Below are 23,568 nucleotides of genomic sequence, written 5' to 3'. Positions count from 1 at the left end.
TCAGTCCGAACAAAGTGCATGAAGGAATAAGTGCATAATATGAATGTTCTAAGGGGTCATTGATTTACTCGTCAAACGAGACCAACTCATTCGGCACTGGTATCATTACCACCATTCATCATCAGTGTCACCGACTCAAAGCCTTCGATTCTGCTTCGTGCACTGCATGCACAAGAACTACGTGCTGCTGTTGAAACTATGTTTCACGGGCCTGCGCTGATTTTGTCGGCTACGTTGGGGCGATTATCGTCATTTACAGACTTAAATGTTTTTTCTTAAATACCGTGACGTCACAATGCGTCAAATTGTCATTACAATTACCACCGTCCCGACAGCATCACATCCGACATCCCCGCTACAATCACCACCACCACCACCATCATCATCACCACCATCAATATAATCTCTGTACTCATCATCATCGCGAGACTCGGCACAAGACTCGGCGCACATCAAGAACGCGTCACAACTGTGTCCCCCTTGTGATTTGAAGAACAAAAATAATGAAAAATAATAATAACCGCACGCAATATTTATATTCAGCTATGTGAAATACAGCACTACGAAATGAAAAGAGTTGTCTCTCACTGTCATCATTACCACTGGCGGGCCCATTATTGAACGATGTTTTACCTTCCGAGCGGCAAAAATACAATTGTGCTTGTCGGAGAGGAAATGTCAATACTCACCCCATTCAGGCAAACTCGTGCATGCGCTTTATTGCATTCGGAAATTCACAGTTTCAATTATCAAACGCCTGGACAAATCCCCTCCCCCCCCCCCCCTCACATTATAGATCGTCGTCCGGCCTCTGTTTAACTTTTGCCAACTCAACACGTCATCGATGCCAACCGACGAGCCAGCGAGCGCCGCTCCCCGCACGAGCTGTCGATCGCGGCTCCCCCGGCAGCGCTCGCGCGATCTGCCCAACGTCTCGCCCCGGAGCGGATTGGCCGGTGCGCGCAGCTGCAATCGGGAGAATATACCGCCTCCACAATGTTTTTTGCAAAAAAAATATATTAAAAAAATATTTAAAAATAATAAATACCTAGGATAATATAAAACAAAAATAAGCCCCAAGCAGCCTGCATTTCGCTCGCTCGCTGCAAAGTCCAGTACTGATAAAGGAAAAACTGACTAGGACTCAGCCAATAGTAGTAGCCGGCCACCTCTCCAAGTGGCGTGGCATCAAAATGAACGCTCGAGAAAAATAAAGTGGGCCTGGGCGGGGCACGTCGCCGGACGGGGCCTAATTACGGAGTGACAGCCAAAGGGAGGGAACAAGGCAAATAAAACGGCTACCGAGGAGACGGAGCGGTGAAAACAGAGGTCACGTGCAGGAGCTAAATGGATTGGTCACATCGCGGGACAACGGTGGACAGCAATGGCCTGGGGAGACCTTTATCCAGCTGCGGATTGACCATGGCTGATGATGGTTGGTCAAATTATCTCAACGCATGCCTGTGAAGTCGTTTGCAATGCCCCGCGCTTCTGGTTTCGATTGCTTCCTCAATCAAGGCTCCCCTTTGCTTGCTCAGCGTTGCATGCAAATGCTAGCCCACGGGAATGTTCGCCACTGGTAGTGGGGCGGACACAATTTTGCCCAGTGGAACGAAACCTTCACACTTTAATAGAAGCCAGGCAATCCGCGTTATGTCATCAACAGTAAGGCAGTTGTTGCGTGCCAAGAGTCTATGGAGTAAAAAAAAAGGGAAAGGTCTTGGTCGGGAGCGGTTGTAATTTGGCCAGGTTTTACCATGATTGTTTAGAGGAGTGGATGAACATATTACTTCGTGCCATTTCACCCCGAGCCAAAATCCACCCAGGAGACAGATTAACAGCTCCTGGAAACGCAGTCAAGCTGATCAACGTGGGAGCCGATTTGCTGAACAAGTGCCGAGGTAGAACGTTGGTGGCACGTCGTTACCATCATCATCATCACCATCATCATTACACATGATGCCGTCATTGAATTGTACCCAACTCATTTGCAAAAAGTCCCGATGCAATTTCCAGTTGCACACGTATATTAAATGAATCAATCAATTGCTTTATTTGAAAGCACCCCCTCTGGGAGCCCAATGAAATACAACACTGTATCTCAGTAATTGCAGTTGTTTTTCCATGGAAATTTGTCAACGACACTGGGTCCGCCGATGCACTGCTCTGGCCAATTGGGAAAGATGAACCTTTCTCGTGGCCACAGCTCAGCAGGAACGACATCTTATCCGCAGGAACTGCAAGTGCAAATGTAAAAGGTGAGCGCCCAACAGTGTAATTGAGCTCAACTGGAACGGAGATAACAGCCGGACGAAAACGGCGACTCCATTCAGTGGCAATGGAGTAAGGAATAAAACTTCACCGGAAGACAGATCACAGTAAATCCAGGTCAGCGTGGCCTCCGCACCCCCCCCCCCCCCCCCCCAGTTGCTTATGGCGTCGTCAGACCATACTTCACCATTCAGGTTGGCCTGGATTGGTGAGGCGCAGGGGGGAGAGCCAATTTTTGCCGATTTGATAAAATACAAGAATAGGTTTTTCCCTTTATTTGATGGCACCAAAACCGGTTTTAAGATGTTAAAACACCAAACTGAAACCTTTTACAAGGAATCATGTCTGCATTAACCACAATACTTGTGGTCAGAATGCAAAACAAAAACATACTCTGCTAATATATGCATTGTCTTTGAAACTGATTTGTCCACACCAGAGACGGTTTTCTTTCGAGCCTAGTCTCAAACGGTGTTAGACCAGAGGACGCTTTTTGGCACCTTTTGGCACCTTTTGGCGTCCTCTGGTCTAACACCGTTTGAGACTAGGCTCGAAAGAAAACCGTCTCTGGTGTGGACAAATCAGTTTCAAAGACAATGCATATATTATCAGAGTATGTTTTTGGTTAGCATTCTGACCACAAGTATTGTGGTTAATGCAGACATGATTCCTTGTAAAAGGTTTCAGTTTGGTGTTCAACCATCTTAACACGTGTTTTGTTATAGTCTTTGGGTCTTTCTGTTAAAGCCCCGTAAATAGTGGCTTTATCGAAAGACCCTGCAGTCACGAAAACTTTAAGTCAAGATTCTACCTGTTTTGTTGCCAGAAAAAAGGGGAAAACCTATTATGAATCGTGAAATCCATTATTTAAAAAAAAAAGAAATCGAAACTGAAAATGGATTTAAAACGTTGGTGCCAAACTGCTAGCCCGCTGTTGAATGGTACTCATCGTGCAAGAGTGGATTATTTAAAAGCACTTTCATTGGTTTCTCAAGAGTCACTCACCACTCTTCACCAGCCTGTCGCAAAACAGCTGCCCGCCCATTCAAAATAAGGAATCCTTGGATTGCTTTAAAAGTCTACCCCCGCCCTCTGATCCCAGGGACAATTACGCCTCTGCAATATGGAACGTGCAAAACAAACTTGAGAAAAATGTCAACGAATAAACGGAGGAATGGGGGGGAAAAAGCCCAAACAGCATTTTACCTCCATAATAGAAAGCCTACGTGTTTTACATTTTTTATGTTGAGATGCAACATTGAATGAGTATATATATACACATATATAGCACCTTGCATGTGACAATTAGCGAGTTTGACACACAATCACTGCGGCTGGGTTGACAGGCACGTAAGGAAAGCAGCGAGTGTTGATATCTAGTTCGAGGTGTATCGGCAAGTGAGCGCAGGCACTCTGTTTATGTGCACCCGGGTGTGTGACCATGTTTTGCTCGCACACTTTTTCCTCTTCAAGGAAAAGACAATTTATTCGGCAATGAGTTTTTACATCGTCATTTGTGGATTCACGTTTTCAGCGTGGCTCTCCGATGCGTTTTCGGGCTGCACCGCGGCACGCCGGTCGGCACGATGTCCGACGTTTCGCATCTACGTTCCTGGGAGCGTCTTCAGGAACTCAAATGAGCAGCGCACATTCTCCCGCGATTGCTGTTGGCGTTTGCGAGTTTTTGACGCCGATAGGGCGAGCTCTCCGACGGAGGCCAGCGGTGACTTCGAGAAAGTGAGCCGCTCAAATCGGCGGTACAACCCGAAAACACATCGTCGAGCTATAGAGCACGATCGCGAAAACCTAGACAGTAATGATGACTTTGTTATGTTACATGAGAAAGGTTGCCCGTCTCACATTCATATTTCCATTCCAAAACAAAGGCACGATCAGGCCGTTACGGAAAATGGATACAAATTGCCGACACTGTAAATACCTGTCCGGAGCAGACGTTTATAACTTGGCGGCATCGTTGGGCGGGAATGAATCAAACATAAAAAACACGACAAAAAGGGCCTAATTTCTGTTTAATTAACATAACTAACAAGCGGGGATTTAGTTCAATGGTCGGCTGCAGTGTATCGAAATGTGGTTAAACTAAATCCTCTGCATATGCCAACGGCAAGGGCCGACCCACATGTTGGCAGACAACTTTGCGCCAGCCGTGGTTAACGTGGTGGTCGTGATCACCGTCCACCGTCGTCGAATGCGTTTCACATTGAAAGCGCGTTCGTTCACGCGTGATGTAGGCACGAGTGAAGAGCCCGGCCTGGTTGCTAATAATTGCATTTTAATGAATCCCTTGACTCCTGGTTTGCGGTAATTGTAATTGACTATATGCAGGCTTTGCATGTGGTATTATAAATAATCAACAGGGATTCCCGCCGGAGGGCTTTACCGTGCGCACATTCTGCATGTGGCATTGTTAAACGTCCGGCTGGCATTCCTGAGGGATCTCGGACCAGATGTAGTTTTATAAATATTCCACCAAAGGTCTTCGCTGTGTTATTCATGTAAATTTTTGCTGTGTGGTGAAGGTTTAATTTTTTTTGTTATTTATGTCCCATTTGGTTTACACACAGTTCAGTTAGAGCTGAATTTGAACATCTAATCACTCCTTGGGTGACTTAAAATTATGCTATAATTACAAGCAACACTTATTACTTTTTCCCAACCGCCTCGCCTCACTTAAAATGTGAAAATAAAACACACACTTTATGTTTCGTGTTTATATCTTCGTACGGTTGGTGTGAAGATCTTGCCTCGTGTTTACCGCTGCTCGGTCTCATTATAAAACGCTGCCTGGCAACTCTGAGCCGTGTGAAGCTATCAACTGAAGGCCCTTGAATAGTAAAAAAAAATTGCATTTTTTAAACTGCTCCACTGGGGAGTTGGGCAGGTGGCTTAGGGATTAGCGCATTGAGCCAGTACCGTAGAGATATATCCTGGGTTCAAATCCCGGTTTCAGCCAACCATGACCTTAGTGAATGTCGTGAGCTTAGGGTCTCAGTGTGAATACCACTGACCGTACACTACCCCAATCACGTAAAATTGTGGGTTGTGATTAATTTGGCGAAACTCTGCAGATCGGGCAGTTAAAAACATGAAAATGTGAGTTTGATCGGCACGTGACAAACTTCGTTCTAAAGCATGAAGCGGATGTGATCTGTGTTACTTTTGTAAGTGTACAAATGCTTCTGGAAATTGAAATGCATTGAGAACGAGAAACTAAAATTGACAGTTATACTGACGTAAAATTAACGAGTATTTTGAATGTGATAATATTCACAAGTTGAATGTGGGATTTTGAAAGATTGATGTAATAAAGAAGAGTCAAACCAATCAGAAAAGAATTGTATAGACACACACAGACGCCCAAAGGCACATGAGCACACACACACACTCGGTGTCAGATAAAAACAAAAATCTCCTATGTAACCTTGTAGACTGTTGGGGCAAGTGCTTTTAGAGAAGCACCAATTAAGGATGGCACAGCACAAAAGGGGGTGGTGTGGACACCACCAAGCCTGGCCACCTTTGTCTCTCCATTGCTGATGTTTGCACACCGCAACGTGGTATTTACTTAAGGCTGTGTTGACCTAGAGGAGGCCCCAGGACCAGTTCAAATATTCTCCACTGTTATTACGTTGTGATAACGGTCGCTGGCTTCGTAGCGCGGTGCGCTAACCACTGCACCATGGCTCCCCACCACACACACAAACACACCAACACACAGACATTAGATTTTGGCACGTGGAAATGATTTACCTTCTCATTCCAGTGCAGGATACCGATGATGATGAGGATGGCAATGCAGATGCAGAGCAGGGCAATGCCCGTCAGCAAACCTTGGCTGGGAGTCAGATACAGCTTGGTGCTCCAGCTAAAGACACAGCACAAATACACAAACACACACAAAGGCAACGATCACCCAGTGTAGCCTTACTAGACTGTTGAGGCAAGTGCTGTTTGTGAGCACCTATGAAGGTTGGCATGGCATGGCACACGAGGGGGTGCATGGCCAGCATCACGCCCGGCCGCCTTTGTTTCCGACTGGCGATGTGTACACACCGAACCAGGTACTCATTTGAGGCTGAGTCGACCTCGGGGAGGCCCAGGACCGGGTTCAAATAATCGTCACTGGTGTTGGTAGCCATGAGCGGGAATCGAACTCTACCGAGTTCGTAGCGCAGCGCGCTAACCGTTAAACTACCGCTCCCCACACTTACACACGCGCATATACAAGTACACATGCGCGCGCACAAGTACACGCGCGATTATGTGCACATAGAACGCCAGGGCTGTCAGCTGTCAGCGAGGCAACGTGCAAAACTACAGCTCGTTTTACACTATTCAACTCCCACACGGTCCTTTCTGTGCACGGCAGATCTAAATTGGCCAAAATAAAAAATATATATTTATATAGCCACGATTACCGTAACACAATAAATGAAAATGTACAGCACTCTGGAAAGGAACATTTTTTTATCAGTGAATGTTACCTGCTGTGATTTACGCATCAGAAACACGGACATTGGATAAATAAAATGAAAAGAAAGCTAAAAAGTGCACAAAGCAGCTTGGAGAGGTCCATTCTTTTAATCACGCTGAGAGGCAGAAAGAGAAGCACGCGGATTCCAAAACACGGACAAGGTTCTTTGGGTCTTTTGGTAATATCACGTCGATAGGATCAGGAGGATGACGATCGCTTGTGTCGCGATCGAAACTTCGTAGTTTTCCGTTTATTAGATTTTTTTATTCATTTGAACCGATCTATGTGACTTTACTGAAAGACTCAAAGAATATTAATTCCTGCAGTCACGAAAGCTTTAAGTCAAGATGCACAAGGTTGTCAAGCGTAGCAAGTGGCTTGGGCAGGATATGCCACTTGAAAGGATGATAATCTGTCGTCAAAACTAACGACAGAGTGGCAACAGAGAGGAGATCCACCGTGGAGAAGCAGTGATGAACTTTAGCTCGAATGCGCAGGAGCTAGACAGATTGTTGCAGCGCGCTCCTGTGAGATACGACGACAGCTTGGGAAGGCCTTCATCCAGCAGTGGATAAATTGTGGCCCATGATGTTGTTGAGAGGTCGTTGTGCAATGCAGCTAATTCATTTAAGAAAATTACTAACATTGAGATTTGGAAATGAGACACATAGAACATAGATATTGCGTACGTAAACGCAGTCAGCACGTGTATGCGATGCGTGCACTATTGTCACAATATATTTTTTACATCAAATGTAGCATATTTACGTGAAAAGCTGAACGCTATTTTGGGCCGACCACACAGACGCACTGTGTGTCCCACAATTACCTGTGTCTAACGAAATCATTCAGCTCAGCCGAGCTATGTGGTACGTTCACGTGTCCCATCAAGAGGCGCCAATCAGGGCTTCAATTGAAATTAGTGTCTATTTTCATTCTTTTATCACCCACAATCCACCACGATAGCCATTACACCATATTGCTCTGATTTGATTTATCATTGAATTTGGTCGATTCTATTCCAGAGCTTGCTGATGCTGCAGTAAAAGGAAGGCCCAAGGGCTGATGCTCTAAAATGTTGTTTTCATTTGTCGTGTCTTTATTCATTATTAAATTACCAGCAGTTTGATATTTTGCAGGGAAATATCTACGTTTAAATAAAAAGAAACCGATGCATTTGCAGAAATGTCTTCTGCCAGGATATAGCCCATTGAACTTTGCCGTTTTTCTCATTCACTGGCTTCATGGGAAAGGTTTTTTTACCCAGAATTGCAGAAAGCAAATTAATAGCCGGTGGTCACCGGGGTCTTGAGTAGCGATGGTGGCTCTCGTTTTAAAGCTGCAGGTTCCACATTAGGATTAGAATGGGCGAGCAAGCCTAGTTTGTCACACTTAATCATCTTCTGTGCGCTCAGCCATGTGCGGGCGAACGGGGGGTGGGTGGGGGGTAATTGAGCACAGGCCTCTTGCCTCGGTTTATTTACAAGACACGGAGGCCGCGATCAATGTGATGCCTAACACATGACGTGTTTTACGTAACACGATTGTGACACAATGACAACCCCCGTCGAGCATTGTGTAAGAAGTTGCTTTCCCACGGCGGAGGTGGAAACGGCGGAAAGAGAGAGAGAGAGGCAGGAATTGTGGGGAGGTAAAATATCCCTCATTTAGCCTTTATCTTTTTGGCAAATGCAGTGGTGAGTGAGCACCTCGGATGCCCAGCAGAGCACAAAAGCGGGTGTTCTGGCGAGCGCAAGGGGCTCAGTCACATTATTCCTCCCTCGTGCTGATGCTAATGCAGCGCGTCGGGTACTTATTTTTTGGGTCGAGATGAATGGAGGCCAACGGCAGGTCCAGACACCGATTGCTACCGGTATTGTTTCACAGCTACGAATTGAGCCCGTGTTGCGACGGCAATAGCAAAATGCGCTAACCGCTATTTCCCCATTCTGTGTGTGTGCGCGTGTGTGTGGGGAGTGGCGGTGCAGCGGTTAGCGCGCTGCGCTACGAACCAGGCGACCCAAGTTCGATTCCCATTCACGACCAACACCAGTGATGATTATCTGTGCTGGTCCTGGGCCTCCGCTAGGTAGACTCAGCTTCAAATTAGTACCTGGAGCTGTGTGTAAACATCGCCAGTGGGGAGACAAAGGTGGTCAGGCATGGTGCTGACCACCCACCCCCTTGTGTACAGTGTCAGCCTTCATAGGTGCTCGCGAACAGCAGGCTATACGGGGGATCTGTGCCTCTGTTGCATAGACACAAACATTCAAATGTCCCGCATATAATGATATATCGGTTAAAATAGATGTTGGTGTAATACTTGGTGAGTGCGTACAATCGTGCACGCACAAACACATTATTGACAATGTATGACGATTACACGCAAATGGTTGGATGAGACGGAAGAAATGAGGCAAGAATTGACCGATTCCTAAGTCAAACCATGACCACAAACCGTAACAATTCCTCAAACCACAGGTGTGAATCGTTACGCGTAGAGCATGAAGGCACAGAAAGAAACAGAAGAGCGAGTGAGCGAGAGAGAGAGTGAAAGAAAAAATGTGGAAAAAACGGGAAAAATGAAAACTTTATGAAAAATAAAGGGGCAGAGGCTCGCACGCGAGTTCCCGGGTGGCGGTGTCAGTCGGTGAAACGGCTGAAGGGGAACGAGTGCGGACAGATGTGCAAAGGGAGTGCAAAAGAGGTCAGGCTAAATCGAGTGGGGCTGGAGAGAGAGAGTGGCAAGGTCGACTGTCATACACCGCCGACAGATCCATCGCACGATTACGGGAGTCCAAAAGGGAAGCGTAGAGGACAGTCCCTCTTAACGTTCAGCATCGCTACAATTTCACATCACCCTGTAACATTTAAACCCAAGACCCTCCAAGTATGTATGTTTGTCTAACTTCTTTCGCACCGTACGTAGCCAACCGTGCTAATAGCAGTGATGCACATTACTTCAAGTTGAAGGCTGAGTAAGAAATCTGGGTTTAAAAAAGAAAAAACTGCTGTCATTTTTCATTTGCTCATAAATGCGTTTCTTGTGAGCGAGTTGTGTTTTGCCGACTTCCAACCAGTCAACAGTTTCGGTCTCATTTCGCATCCGTCTCTCGGTCCCGCTTGGAGAGCGTACCTTAGCCAGCCGGAAAAGAAAAAGGCACGGAGCGGCAGAAAGGAAGAAATTGGAACAAAGAGGGGCTCTGTTGAAGCGCGCTTGGCCGACGCTTACGCTGCGAGGGGCGGCGTGCGCGCCCGGACTGCCAAACGGCCCCGGGTGCGGCCGCTCTATCGATTCAGTGGAGAGAGGCAGAGACAGAGAGGGAGGAGGGAAGGCGCAAGGGAGGGAGGGAGAGAGAGTGCCCACGCGCAGCCACGGCCGCTCCCGCTCTCCCCCCCCACGCTTCCTCCCCGCCGGCAGCGGCGGCGAGCGCTCCGGCACGGCCGCGCGCCGTGTCGCCGCGGCCGCGCGCCGGGAGGGCAGCGGCGGCGACGGGGGCGAGCGGACCGAGGTTCTCCGCCCGCGTGTCGCTCGTACGCGGAGACGATCGCGGCTTTGTGCGGGTCACAGGCACCCCCCCCCCACCTCCTTCCCTTCCCCCGTAGCGGTGTTTGGCGTGAATGCATTTTGTCCCTGCTCCGATCTGGAGGTGCTCAAACAACGGAGGCACCTTGCAAAATCTGAAATATAGGTGTGAAATAAATAATGTCCAACCTATTCTGATTGATTGATGATGATGCTTCTGCTTTGAAAATCATCAACAGCCATTCTCAATCCACCACTGGATGGAAGCCTCCCCCCTGTGCCATGTTAGTGGACCATACTTCACCAAGCTGGTCAGTTTGACTTGATGATGGGGGGGAAGGTAGGACTGATTCTGATATCATCACCGGTGCTGGCCGTGGATCAAACGAAGGATTTATAGCGCAGCGCATAAAAGCACTGCACCACCACTCACCATTCCACACGATCTACATTTTTAACGGTAATATTGGGATGGCTGTACAGCACATATTCAAACAACGTATTTCGTACAGAGCCTGCAAGTCTATGGCTGCGCACCATGCGTTGAACAGGAAGATACTCCACAATAGAAGCTTAAAGGGTGTACAATTATCGCTGAATGACTGCTGCTGCATTGGCTAGATACAAATCTATACACATGGGATTTAATGCACTCAATAATGCACTTGAAAAGGATTATGTATTGTGCAGATTATTGTCTAATATTGCGTGCAAAAAGCACTTACATGCTCTGGGGTATTGAGGAGCTAGTCCATGTGGAATTTTTCAATTTTCGTTGAATTTTTAAAAGCGGAATTATTTAGCTTTTATGTGCATTTTACACATATGTGCCTATCCGCACGCACTTTTGTAAGTGCGTGCTTTATAGGCCGGTACCATAATCAACAGGTTTTAAAAATGGCTATTTTATGTGGGCATTGATTCTTAAGGGCATTCATTGGGACATTTAGGCACTCCTTCCTCCCTTTTTTTTCTCTACATGAGTATGAGAGCTTACTTAGGAAGACACCAGCGGTTGTAGAGTTGATTGAAACATGCGCTTTAGACAGGGGTCCTTCGCACTGCGATCCGTAATGTGTGTTTGTGCTGGTGTCCAACACCCTTTCATATCGTTGTTGTGTACCTAAAATCGTTTTGTTAATTAACAAAAAACTTTCGGGAAAAAAATGCCTATTTGTTAGGCACCATTACAGCAACAATAAATGTCGGCATATTTCAGGTGCGTTCATCTCCATTGTATTTTAATTCATCTGGACAGCAGCTGTGCAATCGCATTTACGAGTTCAAACCTGGACGGGGAGTTTACTCGTAACTTTTTCCCTTTGGGGGGGAGGCGATAAAAATGAGGTCTGCTTTGTGGGAGGTCCGCAGAGGTTGTTGCCTTTGGGGTAGGCTCGCCTCCGCCGTATTAACGTGCAATGTTCACACCTCTGCACCGCAACTCATTTGAGCCGCATTGACTTTTATCGTTGAGAGTCAACTTTGTATTTCTCTCCACATCTCTCGTGGTCGTTTGTAATGGTTTGCACACTGGACCTTGCAAAATCCGAGAGGTCTAAGGCTCGGTTCGATCTTAAATCCCCCTCACCCCTGCTGCTCTGCACCAACAGCTGTATAAACGGTGTTGGCTGACCATACCTCACCGCGCCGGTTGCTGTGGGTGGGCGATGGTGGAGGCTCAATACTGGTTCACTCGGCACTGATGGTAGCCATGGGTGGGATTCAAACCCAGGTCGCCAGGTGCATCGCGCAGTGGGCCAAGAACTGCATCAGTGACCATCCCATTATAGCGCCATTATCTCCCAATCGTGAATGCGTGAAGCAGTATAAATGGGTACACCACAGTTAGCCGACCGGCGGGTTGCGTGTGGTGGGCTAAAGTGTGGGTAGAGCAACTCAAATACCCTCCAGAGATGCCCTCTACAGATGCCTGCAGCAGTGTCCGTGAGCAAGTGCTTGCAACGCCACGCCTTTTCATTTCGCCTTCACCGCCCTTTCTAAACGACCTCAACTCAGCGCAAGGTGTCACTCGCCCCGGGTTCTAAACGGAGGCAGCGAACGTGCGAGCGAGCGAGCGAGCGAGCGCACGGACACAAGTCCGCGGATTTGGGCTTCCGCGCTGGTCGGAGCTCACCTCCTGGGCTTGTCGTTAGGGAACGGAATGACGATGAGCTGCGAGTTGGGGATGATCGACGTCCACTCCTGCCGCCGCCGCTCCTGTCCGAAGCACGCACGCGCCGTGGAGGGATCATTGGGAACAAAAAGTAATTCGCGAGCTCGACATTTCCTCACTGCCAACCGTCCACGCTCTTTGGCTTAATTAACTATTTAACAGCAGGTATTTTAAACGGAACAACCAGCATACAGGCAATTAGAATTAATGAAAAGCTACCGTGTGTGCCATTAACACCTAGCTTATGACAGCTTATCGCATTTAAATTCATTCCATGGGGGATGGAACAAGCATGATGGGGGGTTTCTAGGTATTAATCAAATTTAATCAGGCAGAGTAATTATGGAATGCCTGCCAAAGCCTGAAACGGTGGTCGTAAAATGCACAACAAGCTCGCGATTCGACCCAATCGCGGGCTGCAAAGGTGCGAGTCCGGCTTAGTTGCGTGTCAACAGAACGCCGAGGAGCGGCAAGCAGCACAGTCCTGCACCGACGCGAATTGGCTGAACACGCTCACAACGGAACCCCCGGCATCCGCGCACAATTTAGGAGATTTTTTCCACATGAGCGAGAAACCTTTACGCGTTGCTGTGGGGCTTCAATAACACAGGCCATACTCGCCGCAGAGCGCAGGCACAGCAGACAACACATTAAACCGTCATTATGGCGATCACGGTGTGTACAATTTAGCAGTGTTTGCTTCGTAAGTGCATCTAAATTGCCTGTGCCCTACGGGTGCCCAGAGGGAAAGGAAGCGGTGGGGGCGGGGGGACACGCGGGAGGGGAAAGAGCGACCATAGAGGCGAGAGAGAAATAAATATAACAATGCCGCAGAGAGATTGACTTTAAAAAGATAACGGCGGGGAGTCGCTGTCGGCGCGCGGGTTTTGCATACGTGGGGTTGCGGACAGGTTTAAGGGCGAAGCTTTCTTGATATGCACCTTGAATTCAGAGCAATAGCCGGCTCTTGCAAAAAAAACATTGTCAGCATGCGCGCAACGCCCTCTTATCAAGATGCCACTTAATTGTTGTAAAGAAGAAGTGAAAGAAAGGTGACGATATTTGTCGTCGTGTTTTTGACGATTGCGTCGAGCCCTTTTTTTTTTGTCACCACTACCGACGCAAGTATCGCCAAAAGAAATGTTTCCAAATTCGATGAGGGTTTTTTTTTTTGGCGCTCGGCCTACATTGATGAGGACGGTAGCTTACGTGGAAGAGCCGAGCAAAGATGGGCTTGAGGGGTGCGAAGGTTCAGCTGGACGGGTGGAAAGAAAACGACGGTGGAAATTCGCCGATGCAAAGCTAATGGAATAACTCCAATTTCACCTCAAAACGGACACAATATCTCTGATTTGCGGAAGGCGAAAAAAATCACCGCATTTCGTGAGACACGACTACAATAAACCGGGAAAAGAGATTTTGCCGCGAGGGCGACTTCGTAACAGATGTGGAATCACCTGACGTTGCCGTCATATTTATATTTGCCCATTAAGGGAAATGCGCAAATTTTGTATTTATGCTCGCCTCTGTCCCCACCCCCCGCCCCGCCCCGTGAGGACGCGGAGCAAGGCAGCGACACAAGGGGTCTCGTCCTGTGCAGGCAGACAGCCTGCCTCCTCCAACGCCCTCACCACCCTCTACCCTCGCCTGCTGTGCCTGGTGCCGGTTGTCGACAGCGGAGAGAAGGGTTGAGATGTCAATCACCTCAAGAGGAGTGAATCCAAAACCTCTGGACTGAGAGTCTGGTGTCTTTAGACATTACTGGGCTATATGTGTATACAAGCAAAAAAAAAACAAAGATCCCCCGTGTAGCCTTTACAGACTTTTTGGGGCAAGTGCTGTTAGCGAGCACCCATGAAGTCCGGCGCAGTACACGAGGAAGTGGGTGGCCAGCACCACACTAGGTACTCATTTGAGGCTGAGTCGACCTAGGGGAGGCCGAGGACTAGTTCAGATAATAGTCGCGGGTGTTGGCCGTGAGCGGGAATTTAACTCGGGTGGCCGGGTTCGTAGCGCAGTGCGCTAACCATTATACCACCGCTCCCCACAGCAATGTCATTGGCATATCACAAAGCGATGCTTTCTAAGGTCTCCCCTATAATATTCTGATAACACTGACTATGACTTTAATATTTTCCTTAAAGCATTATTGTCTGAAAGGGTCTGAAATAAAAAAAATGTGCCCTCTTGCATATTGTTGGATAAACATGTTCAAATTAATTTGAACGTAACTCTGAGAACAAGACAGGCAACATAAGGGACGGTTTTGTGGAGCTTAAAACTTCTGGACATTGAACGCTTCCCTTAGCTTGATCCAATTTAGTTCTCTGCATGTGGCGTCTCGTTTGAGTGAGCACATTGCAAAATACAACCCATCTGTCTTTGCCGAAAAGTGCACATTGGGAGACAAACGTACACAGGCACACATAGATGCAGACACACACACACCGTTCTGCAGGCACGATGGAAATAACGAGCGACTGTTAACCTTCAGCAAAAGAGAATGAAACAGGCCACAATGCGGAGCCCAGGACCTCGTAAAGTCTGCCGGCCAAAGACGCAGATGGCAAGTTCAACGATTTTGGACGCACATTTCAGACTCTTGAAAGGCGTGAGCTATCATGAACAACATCATGAAGTGGCTTTATACAGGTGCATAGTATGTCGACCAACTAGAACTATAATTCAGATGGAAATTAATACTTCCGCTATGCGTGATAAGGGAGAAATCCTCACAAAATACCGCGGTGTCAGATGTATTTAAAATGAATTACTTTTTCATCCACACTGGGATGGTGGTGGTGACGGTGTGTTTATTTTTGTGTGGGTGTTAAATTATTGAAACATTCGACAAATAAGCTATACTTTCTATAACTATAAACAACAACCTTCAAAATAACACCCTATATGTATTTTCAGAATTATTTTGAAATGTTAACTGTCAGTAGCAATGCCAACTCTGAGGCACCAAAACAAATCCAGGATCTTTCATGGAAAGAAAAATATCTCACAAGATCGGGGCTTTTAATGTTGTGGGTGAGATTTGCAAATTTCTCAGGACAGCAACCTCAAAGAGAGGACAGGACGGACCTTGGGAGACGGGCATTTAACGGGTCCATCTCTCGCTCTCTCCAAGTTGAGATCACTGTGTGTGGGCCGGATACAGGAGTGAAAGCCCATCCGGGGCAGAGCTGCACAAGACGCGTTCTCTCCCACAATCCCAGGGGGCTTATGGGACAGTGGGCGTCTTTGGAGTGGGAAGCCTCGGAAGACCTGGAGGAGCTTTCAAGTATAATGCGCTGTGCTTAGGATGAGCCTCAGATGGACCCGGCAATGCACTTGGCCTTCACATTAGAATACCCCGCATCTTATCGCTGTTTTTAAATCCAGGCTTAAGACTAAGTTACTTATTAAGGCTTTTGTATACCCTTCATATTTATGATCTCACGTAATTCAATTTTAATTTTATTTAGTTGGCAGGCTGCTGCCAATGTTACCATGAAGGTACGCTTTTATACCGGTTGTAAATTATACACTGTGATTACATAAAGCCTGCAACGGAGGCCTTCGTGCTCAAGTGACGGCCATGGGGTTTTTTTTTCCTTCACCATACTTCACCACGCTGGTCAATCGCTGGATGGGGAAAGGAGGGCAAACAACCAGTTCAGAAATCGCCGTCCCCCCTTCCCCCCATGAAGTGAGTCATGGCTGTGAAATGGAGGATGCTTGGTTTATAAAAACAACAGATGATTGTATAACCCAAAATGTCCACATATTGTACTCCACTAACCATTTTCTTTCAAGGTGTGTAAAGGTCCATATTGTGATGCTTCATGTATTACACTCAGGATTACGGAAAGGAAGATGGATTTGCTGCCAGAACACCTAGCCAACTGTTTATGGCCACATCATTCCTAGATGCAGGAAAATGGCTCTCTCTCGTGAAAAGTGCATCGCACGGTGGAAACCGTTGCCTCCGTGTGTGCGTCAACACTACCCGAAAACGTGCCTCAATTTTTGGGAGGCAATAATCCTGCTGTTGGCTGCTATGTCTCTCCATGCAGCAACTTTTAAAACACTCCCGTTCTGTCAGACCAAAGCCATAATGTACCTTTCAGAAAGAAATTCGTACGGTATGCTTGTCTTTGTACACATGGTATTCCTCAGACTGGGTGGGGGGAGGGGGGGGGGACACTAGAGTGATACAGCGCACACTCCAACCGTTTGTTGTTAATTTTGAGTGTAAACTCTCGTGTTGGAATTACGGTAAACACCTCATCGGAGGCAGCTCTGCCATGGGTATTTTCTTCGGGATTCGAGATGCACGATCCCATATTCCATAAGCCACGGGATACGGAGAAGATTTGTGAAAGTCTCCCCTTCTGATTGAATTTCAAAACCAATACCGCGGTTTAATGGTCTGCATTGATACACTTATTTTAAGAGGATATTAAAGGTACGCACACGCTCGCACTTATTACAGGGCCTCGCTGTTTAATACCTCAACTCCAAATATCAAAGCGTTTTTTTTCTAATCCCGCATGTGATGAGAACATTGGCGGGGATTCGGAGCAAGCCTATAGCATCTTCTTGGTTCTTTCGCAAAGTCACGTAGAATGGAAATAATAAAATAATAAAAATAAAACATAATAAAATAATTCTCACGACGTTTCGGCCACAACGCAAGCAGCCGTCCTCAGGTGAAGAACAGGTCTGTCGAGAAGACAAGAGTCTGAATGACAGACCTGTTCTTCACCTGACGACGGCTGCTTGCGTTGTGGCCGAAACGTCGTGAGAATAATTTTATTATGTTTTATTTTTATTATTTTATTATTTCCATTCTACGTGACTTTGCCGAAAGAACCAAGAAGATGAATCCCTGCAGTCACGAAAGCTTTAAATCGAAATTTTAATTCGGTTGTTGTGGATTTAATTCAGTTACCCTGCTAACAAAACGTGCTTGGCCATGTCTCCATACGTTACAAACGCACGGCGGAGACCGTAAACACAGTCAACGGTGCACACACGCCGACCTAATTACATACAAGCACGAGCAACGGAGATGTGCACCGTATGCATATACACATATAGAGGCACAAAAACAAAGATAACCAGAGTCCTTTAGACTGCTGTGGCAAGCACTGTCAAGACTATGCCTCCCCTAATAATAATATGAATTGAATGCCCTATAAAGGGGGAGGGGTGGGGGTGTCTGTGGTTTCCATACACTCATGATGACTGGATAATAGCAGCCATTAGGTTTATGTTGAGTTCATCTAGGGGTTGGTTGTCCATGACCAGGCATCTCACATGTTGCTGTGATCTTAGTGCAGTGCACAACTAATTTCTTCAAGTGCAACCTCCATACCCGAGCACGATTCCCGGCCATGGCCAATCACCAGTGGTGCGTGTGTGCGTGTGTGTGCGCGCACGTGTTGTGCATGTCGTGTGGGTCGTGCGTGTGAAATTCGTCCCGGGCACTAATTTAATCAATCCGTGCTGAATGGTGAAATGGCACGGGGCCTGCTTCATCCAGCAGTATATGCAATAAACCAGACACGTATTTCACACTGAATATTAAAACCAGTTTATGTAAATAGAGTGAAACTAATTATACCAGTGCAAAATAAGTACATGTTTTTGTATTTGTAGAAATTAAGCACTCCATAACTAGTAGGGACATACATAAACAAAAAAATATGTATACATACATATTCCGGTGAATGCACAACCACACGTATACGGCATATACTGGATTGCTGAGAAATAAAAACTTGAGAAGCAAAGCTTATTTTGAAGAATGGGACTTTAACACAAACGCTGCTTTTACTTGCACGGAATTCCTATTTTGCAGGATAATTTATGGAACCGAGCAGCATCATGCAAACTGCTCCGATTGATCGGGAACCTGCCCTGATCGGCCACTTCAGTTCAAAAGGTGTCAAAGCGTATTCTCATATTTATTTACCCCACGACACCGGTTGCAACCGTTCCCCCTTCATACACGCGCTGGTGAGTGCGTTAACAAGTACAATGCGTGGCGTGAGACAAAGAGGTGAAGGGACGCATTAGTAGGCAGGGTGCGTGGAGAAGTGGTCCCAGTGTGGGTGGGTGGATGCGTCTCTGGGATTCATTAGCGCGCTAACTCTCCTATTAAAAGAAACCGTCAGCGGCATGCAGATTATTACACAATCAAATGCTATTTTATTTATGCAAACGGAATCAACCTTAATACCTGGCTCATGTCCAAATCACAAAAGGGCCACTTAATGTGGCCATCAATTGCGGTTTTAAAGGTGTGAAAGCTAAATATTTATTTCCCTTTTTTAAATTGAAACAAATACAGCCTTGCAAATGAGAAATTCAAAGGCCCTCGATATGTTTTTTTTATGTTGCTGCTGCTGCGACAAAAGTGGTCCGTGCAACTTTTAAGAACGCGGTGTCAAGAAGGAAAAACTTTGCCATGATGAATTTACGTTTCAGCTGCCAAGATGAAATTTGGAAAACTCCAGCCCCCATCACAATTTCAATGGGCAGCCACGAGACCCCAACCTGCTCACTATACGGCAACACGTACCGACGTGGTCAAGAAAGCAAAACCAAATGAGACGCCCGTTGAACCAAGGACCCTAGCAATTGGCAACGGGCTGTGTTTTTAGACCGAGCAGGCGACGTTGTTGCTGCTGCTGCTGCTGTTGTCGTTAAAGTTAGGGCTGCCATGAAACTTCACTGATCTAGCAGTAACCATGACCCCAAAGTGAAACAAATGCAAACTTCAACTTTTAAATAAATGTAAGTTAAAATTATGTCTGGTGCAAATTAAAAGAATTGGAGATGTTTAAACGACCGTTTCCATGTCAGGTGATACAAATAGAGATTTATTTAGTATGAGCAGTACTTCTTATTCAGTATATAAGAAGTTAATCCCCACAAAGATTCGATGAATTGTCGCCATTTCATAATATTAAACATTTGGCGTCACAAAAATGTGAAGATAATTTTTTTTTCGGTTTCATTCCCGCAATTAGCCTAAACGTAACGTCGGCATATCACTGGCGCATTATGTGGATAAGTCGTAGATAATTCTCTCGCACACACACACTTTTTAGCCAGTCCATCGTACGTGGACCCGCTCGTCGTTGATGCCGAACGGCGCGCGGCACAACCCGAATACACATCAGAACACTACGCTTCGAAGCGTATTCAGTTCTGAAGCCAAGTCTGAATTGAGAAATCATTTACTCAACGCATAACGTTAAACACGGTGTGCCCCCCCCTCTCCCCATCTTCTAAGTTGCCCCCTTCTCCTTTAAAGATGGCCCGTTTTAGTCCGCAATCACGGCGGTCGGTGGCAGCTATGCACAGTTAGGGAACTCATCAGGGTGGGCCGTGTATTTTTAGCGCGCTCGCACAACGCATCCCCTGCCGCTAAGAAAAGGCAGCAGCATTGATTCTGTGCCACAGGCAATTTTGGCTTAACTCAGAGCATGCGGGGGGGGGGGGGACGCGGGGGAGGGGTGCGGGACGGGGCAGTGTGGGGGTTTGTGGGGGGGGCGTAGGGAGGGTTAGTGCAGAGGCCAGGGGGAGGAACACACTTCATATTTAACGGTCAAAGGAAGTGGAGAGGCGATTTGAGACGCTCACCCACACAAAGGGGCAGCAGCACAAAGCAGGTCCCAGGCAAACGTCCTCAAACGAGAATACGCGCTTCTTTCCCACGGCCCTACAAGCCACCATTGTCATGCCGCGTGTGTGTGTGTCTAGGGTAACCTCAGAGCGGTTAAATGGCATATATGATGGGTGGGCTCTGCGGTGGCGAGATGTTAACTACCTCGCCCGGTATGCAGGAGTGGGTCCGATTCTGGCCCTGACGCCTTTATATTTAGAGTTCACATTTTATCTTCGTGGTCACGTGAATTTTTCTCCGAATCCTCCGGTTTTTCTCTCCACATTTAGAAACATGCCCTGAGAGTATCTGGCTGATTTAAATACATTTCCACGTGATAAGCCACTACGTTGATCTATCATTTGCGATAGCCAGGTCGTTTCTGAAAAAAAAGAGCGATTTAACTCAGTGTCTTACCTGGTAAAATAAAAAAAAATGTTTAATAGTTTATTACAGTTATGTTTGTGCATGGTGGTCATCCATCCAAGGACTATCCAGGCTCAAAACCTGCTTAGCTTCTGAGCAGGTCTGATGACATTGGGTGCATTCCGTCTGGTACGGCACTCAAGGGGATGGGTGGCCAGCAGCCCGCCCGGCTGCCTTTGTCTCCTTAGTGGCGATGTTTACGCACCGCACCAGATATCCATTTGAGTCGACTTCGGGGAGGCCCAGGACCGGTTCAGATAATTGTCACTGGTGTTGGTGGCTGTGAGCGGGAATCGAACTCGGGTAGCCGGGTTTGTCGCGCAGCGCGCTAACCGCTCCACACACACACACGTACAGACGCACTCACACGTACACTCACACACATTTACACTCATGCACGCATACCCGTACACACATATGCTCACGCATTCAGACCCACCCACGCACGCTGACGCTCACTTCCGCACACATTCGCACGTGGCAAAAAGGCTCCATTTAAAATGTAATTGCGGCGGTATCCAATATGAACGATTTCCTTTCGTGCGTCAATGAAGCAAATCGTGCAAATGTGTCTTGGTGTGCAGAGCCGACTTGACGAGCAGCGATCGCGCTGGTGTGGCGGCGTGCGGCAGAGGTCGCAAACGGGTTTTGATTCCTTACCCGTACCCGTACCCGGCCGCACCAGGGTCGCAAACGGCTACCCGTACCCGGCTGGGTACGGATAGCCGGGTATCGGGTAGGGTACGGGTATCGGGTACCCGGTTGCGACCTCTGGCGTGCGGGAGCCTCACTCGCGCGGCACGCTGTGGGCACGCTCCGATGCGTTGTTGGGGGGAGGGGGGCCCAGGTGGCGGCGCCTTCCGAGTAGATTCCAATGACATCTCGGGTGCATTCCGGGTGATTTGGTCACAGGCCAGAGCTAAATGTGCGAACCCGACGTTGCCGCCTGCCTCTGCGTGCACGCGAGATTCACCGCCGGGCCTATTAGCTCTTGGGCAAGTGCCGTACGAGAGGCGGCACGCGTGACTCCCCGATGCCGATATTCGCACGGCATGCTCATTTAAGTCAACCGAAGAAGGAACAGGACAAGTTCAGGTATTACTCGCCCCCAATGTTATCGATGGCCTGGGATCAGGGGGGGGAGGGAGAGAAGCTTTGTTTTCTACCCACCTGCTGCCCGGGCGGGCGGGGGATGCCGACGGCGAGGCGGTCGATGAAGTTGGCGCTGCGGCCCAGGCCCAGCACGGCGTACGGCAGCTGCAGGGAGAGGTGCGCCGACTGGCTCAGCTGTCCCGCTGCGGGGGCGAGAACGGTGGCCACTCGGGATCAGCCAACGGGCACCCCCCCACCCCACCCCACCCCCGCCACGAGATCCATATTCGGTTTAAACACGTGGTAAGGCTTTCGCGACCAATGTTATTCACGGTAAAAGTATTTGGATCGCAACAAAACTGACACCTTTTTACAAGGAGTCATGTTTGCATAGACCGCAATACCTGCAGTCATAATACAAACAAAAGAACATAACTCTGATAATGTGCACTGTCCTTGAAGTTGATTGGTCCACACCCGAAAACAGCTTTCCTTAGAGCTTAGTCTCATATGGGTTGGACCAGATGACGCCAAAAGGCGTTATGTTCTTTTGTTTGTATTATGACTGCAGGTATTGCGGTCTATGCAAACATGACTCCGTGTGAAAAGGTGTCAGTTTTGTTGCCAGATAGAAGGGTAAAAAACCAATTATCATATTTTTACTGGCAAATGAGGTTCCCATAGTATTTGGATCGCGTAAATAAAAATGTGTCGCTAAACCCGCTACCACCCGACACAGCCAATTAGTAAGGTTTGTCACGCAAAAAGAAAACGTGTCAATTTGTTACTACTTCAATTTGAGTACGATGTTTCGCTGGTAATTTACAACCAGCCTCATTGATGATTTGTCAGAACTGTGGCGAAGTCGTCAATATTCATTCGCTCGTCTGGACGAATCTCTTTCCGGCGCGTTTTCGGGATGCGTCGCGTATTCTGCAGCACGATGATTATCACGTATAATTTATTCAAGATTTTCAAGCTTTTGGGGTCTTTTACACTGCATGACGAGGTTATAACGCCGAGGTTTACAGATCAAAAACCTTCAAGGCAGGCAGCATTTCTCGTTTGCAACAGTGCATTGTGGGACATTGAAGGATGGTGGAAACTTAGGGAGGCCTTCATCTGGCTCCGGAGAGACCAGAGCAACGAGGATGATGATTTAAGGCCGAGTAAAACTCATTTGAGACCTGAAATATTTTTCACGCGACACCTGGTTTCAAAGCCACGTACTGTGAATATACATTTTTGTGAGGTTTTCTTACAGCAATCATGACCAACGATCGAATTACAATCCATCAATCGTGATAAAATCACATAACATATTGAGGGCTAAAAATGCTTTTAATGCCCTTTTTTATTATTACATACACAATACTCTGAAAAACACTCCCAGTATGCTATTGGATGATTTTGGGACCACTATCTCTGGAAGGCATTCACCAGCACACTTAAGTCTATCTGATGAATGTTACGCTACAAAGAAACACTCGAAATAAGAAAAACATCAACGTCATCTCGGTTTACCCGAAGATGACGTTTCCACATCGCATGTTGTGAAAATAGATTGTCTACATTGCACTGCACGTAAATATTATTTTGCTTATTTTTCCTGTCCGAGCCTTTGGGATCTTTTTCTTTGAGCCTTTAGAACCTTTCCCTGAGCTCATCTGTTTGAGATAGCATTTCAGCTACAAATAGGACTGGCGATGGAGCATGACCCAGCATTAAGGTTAAGCCCAGGGATAAGCAACAGGTTAAGGTTAGGATCATGAGAATTAGAGTCGGTCTGTTTCTATTAGGCTCAAGGTTCAGTGTTCCAGTGAGGATTATTGGTAACTGTTAATGCTGGGTCAGGGTTTAATAAAAGGTTGAAGGTTAGTAGTGTTGTTGAGTTAAGGTTATGATCACTACTACATTTA

General features: G+C 47.2%; 1 protein-coding gene across 1 annotated transcript in view; it reads right to left on the bottom strand.

Moving 5' to 3' along the window:
• Positions 1-23,568, bottom strand: part of ITFG1 (integrin alpha FG-GAP repeat containing 1) — a 183,172-nt gene that overhangs the window by 8,075 nt on the left and 151,529 nt on the right. Inside the window, exons 15-17 of the mRNA XM_078606544.1 lie at positions 21,728-21,852; positions 12,427-12,509; positions 6,043-6,157 (exon numbers count right to left, since the gene is read on the bottom strand). Coding sequence (XP_078462670.1) covers positions 6,043-6,157; positions 12,427-12,509; positions 21,728-21,852 — 323 coding nt within the window. The remainder of the gene's footprint in view (positions 1-6,042; positions 6,158-12,426; positions 12,510-21,727; positions 21,853-23,568) is intronic.

This window comes from Lampetra planeri, chromosome 26, assembly GCF_965212315.1.
Source record: "Lampetra planeri chromosome 26, kcLamPlan1.2.h2, whole genome shotgun sequence".
NCBI lineage: Eukaryota > Metazoa > Chordata > Hyperoartia > Petromyzontiformes > Petromyzontidae > Lampetra > Lampetra planeri.
This window is presented reverse-complemented; position numbering and strand designations above follow the sequence as displayed.